Here is a 1,271-nt window from a genome sequence, read left to right as displayed (position 1 = left end):
GGGGGGGGGACGCGGCGGGGACGGGGACCTCGCGGCGACGAGCGGCCTTCGCCTTTTGCAGAACGGCCTCTGGGTCTCCAAGGACTTCGGGGAGCGCTGGGAGCAGATCCACAAAGCCGTCTGCTTGGCCAAGTGGTGAGCGCCCGCCCGGTGTCAGCGACGTGACCGGGGCACGGTGCGTCCCAGCGCCGCCTCCGTCACCGCTCTCTTCCAGGGCTGCCAACGGCACCATCTTCTTCACCGCCTACCGGAACGGCTCCTGCAGTGAGTGCCGCCCCGCCGCTGTCCCCGGGGAGCGCGGGGCGCCCCGTTAACCCGCCGCCCCTTGTCCCCAAGAAGCTGACCTCGGCTTCCTGGAGCTGAAGAAAACCTCCGACTTCGGCAAAACCTTCAAGGTCATCGGCACCAAGATCTACTCCTTCGGGCTGGGCGGCCGCTTCCTCTTCGCCTCCGTCATGACGGAGAAGGTGACCGTCCCCGTCCCCTCCCCGTGTCCCGCGCGTCCCCTCCGTCAGCGCGCGGAGGAGCCGGGCTGAGCCCCTGGGTCCCGCAGGGCTTCACGCGGCGCATCCACGTCTCGCTGGACCAAGGCGAGAGCTGGAGCATGGCACAGCTGCCGTCCGTCGGCCACGAGCAGTTCTACTCTATCCTGGCGGCCAACGATGACCTGGTGTTCATGCACGTGGACGAGCCGGGAGGTGAGCGGGGATGGGGCGGCTGGGGGGGGCGGGGTGGGGGTGGAGATGGCATGGGGATGGGGATGGGATGAGGATGGGATGGGGATGGGATAGGGAAAGTGTGAGGATGGGGATGGGATGAAGATGGGGATGGGATGAGGATGAAGGTGGGATGCAGATGGGATTGAGGTGAAGATGGGATGAAGATGAGGATGGGGATGGGAATGAGATGAGATGAGATGAGGATGAAGTGAGGGTGAGGATGGGGATGGGGATGGCATGAGGATGGGATGAAGATGGGATGGGATGAGGATGAGGATGGAGGTAGTATGGGGATGGAGGTGGGATGGGATTGGGATGAGATGGGGATGGAGGTGGGATGGGATTGGGATGAGATGGGGATGGGATGAGGATGGGGAAGGAGATGAGATGGGAATGGTATGAGGATGAGGATGAAGGGAGGATGGGAATGGCATGAGAATAAGATGAACATAGAGATGGGATGGGGTTGAGAATGGGGATGGGGTTGAGAATGGGGATGGGGTTGAGAATGGGGATGGGGTTGAGAATGGGGATGGGGTTGAGAATGGGGAT

The 1,271-nt window shown here is 62.7% G+C and overlaps 1 protein-coding gene across 1 annotated transcript in view; it reads left to right on the top strand.

The window, feature by feature from the left end:
* The window catches only part of SORT1 (sortilin 1), a gene marked incomplete at its 5' end in the record, with an annotated part of 5,251 nt that continues 3,987 nt past the window's right edge, over positions 8-1,271 (top strand). Inside the window, 4 exons of the mRNA XM_021377549.1 lie at positions 8-135; positions 215-264; positions 340-467; positions 554-726. Coding sequence (XP_021233224.1) covers positions 8-135; positions 215-264; positions 340-467; positions 554-726 — 479 coding nt within the window. The remainder of the gene's footprint in view (positions 136-214; positions 265-339; positions 468-553; positions 727-1,271) is intronic.

The sequence above is a fragment of the Numida meleagris genome, chromosome 25, assembly GCF_002078875.1.
Source record: "Numida meleagris isolate 19003 breed g44 Domestic line chromosome 25, NumMel1.0, whole genome shotgun sequence".
NCBI classification, from domain to species: Eukaryota; Metazoa; Chordata; class Aves; order Galliformes; family Numididae; genus Numida; species Numida meleagris.
The sequence above is the reverse complement of the archived record's forward strand: the minus strand, read 5'-3'. Positions and strand labels throughout refer to the sequence as shown.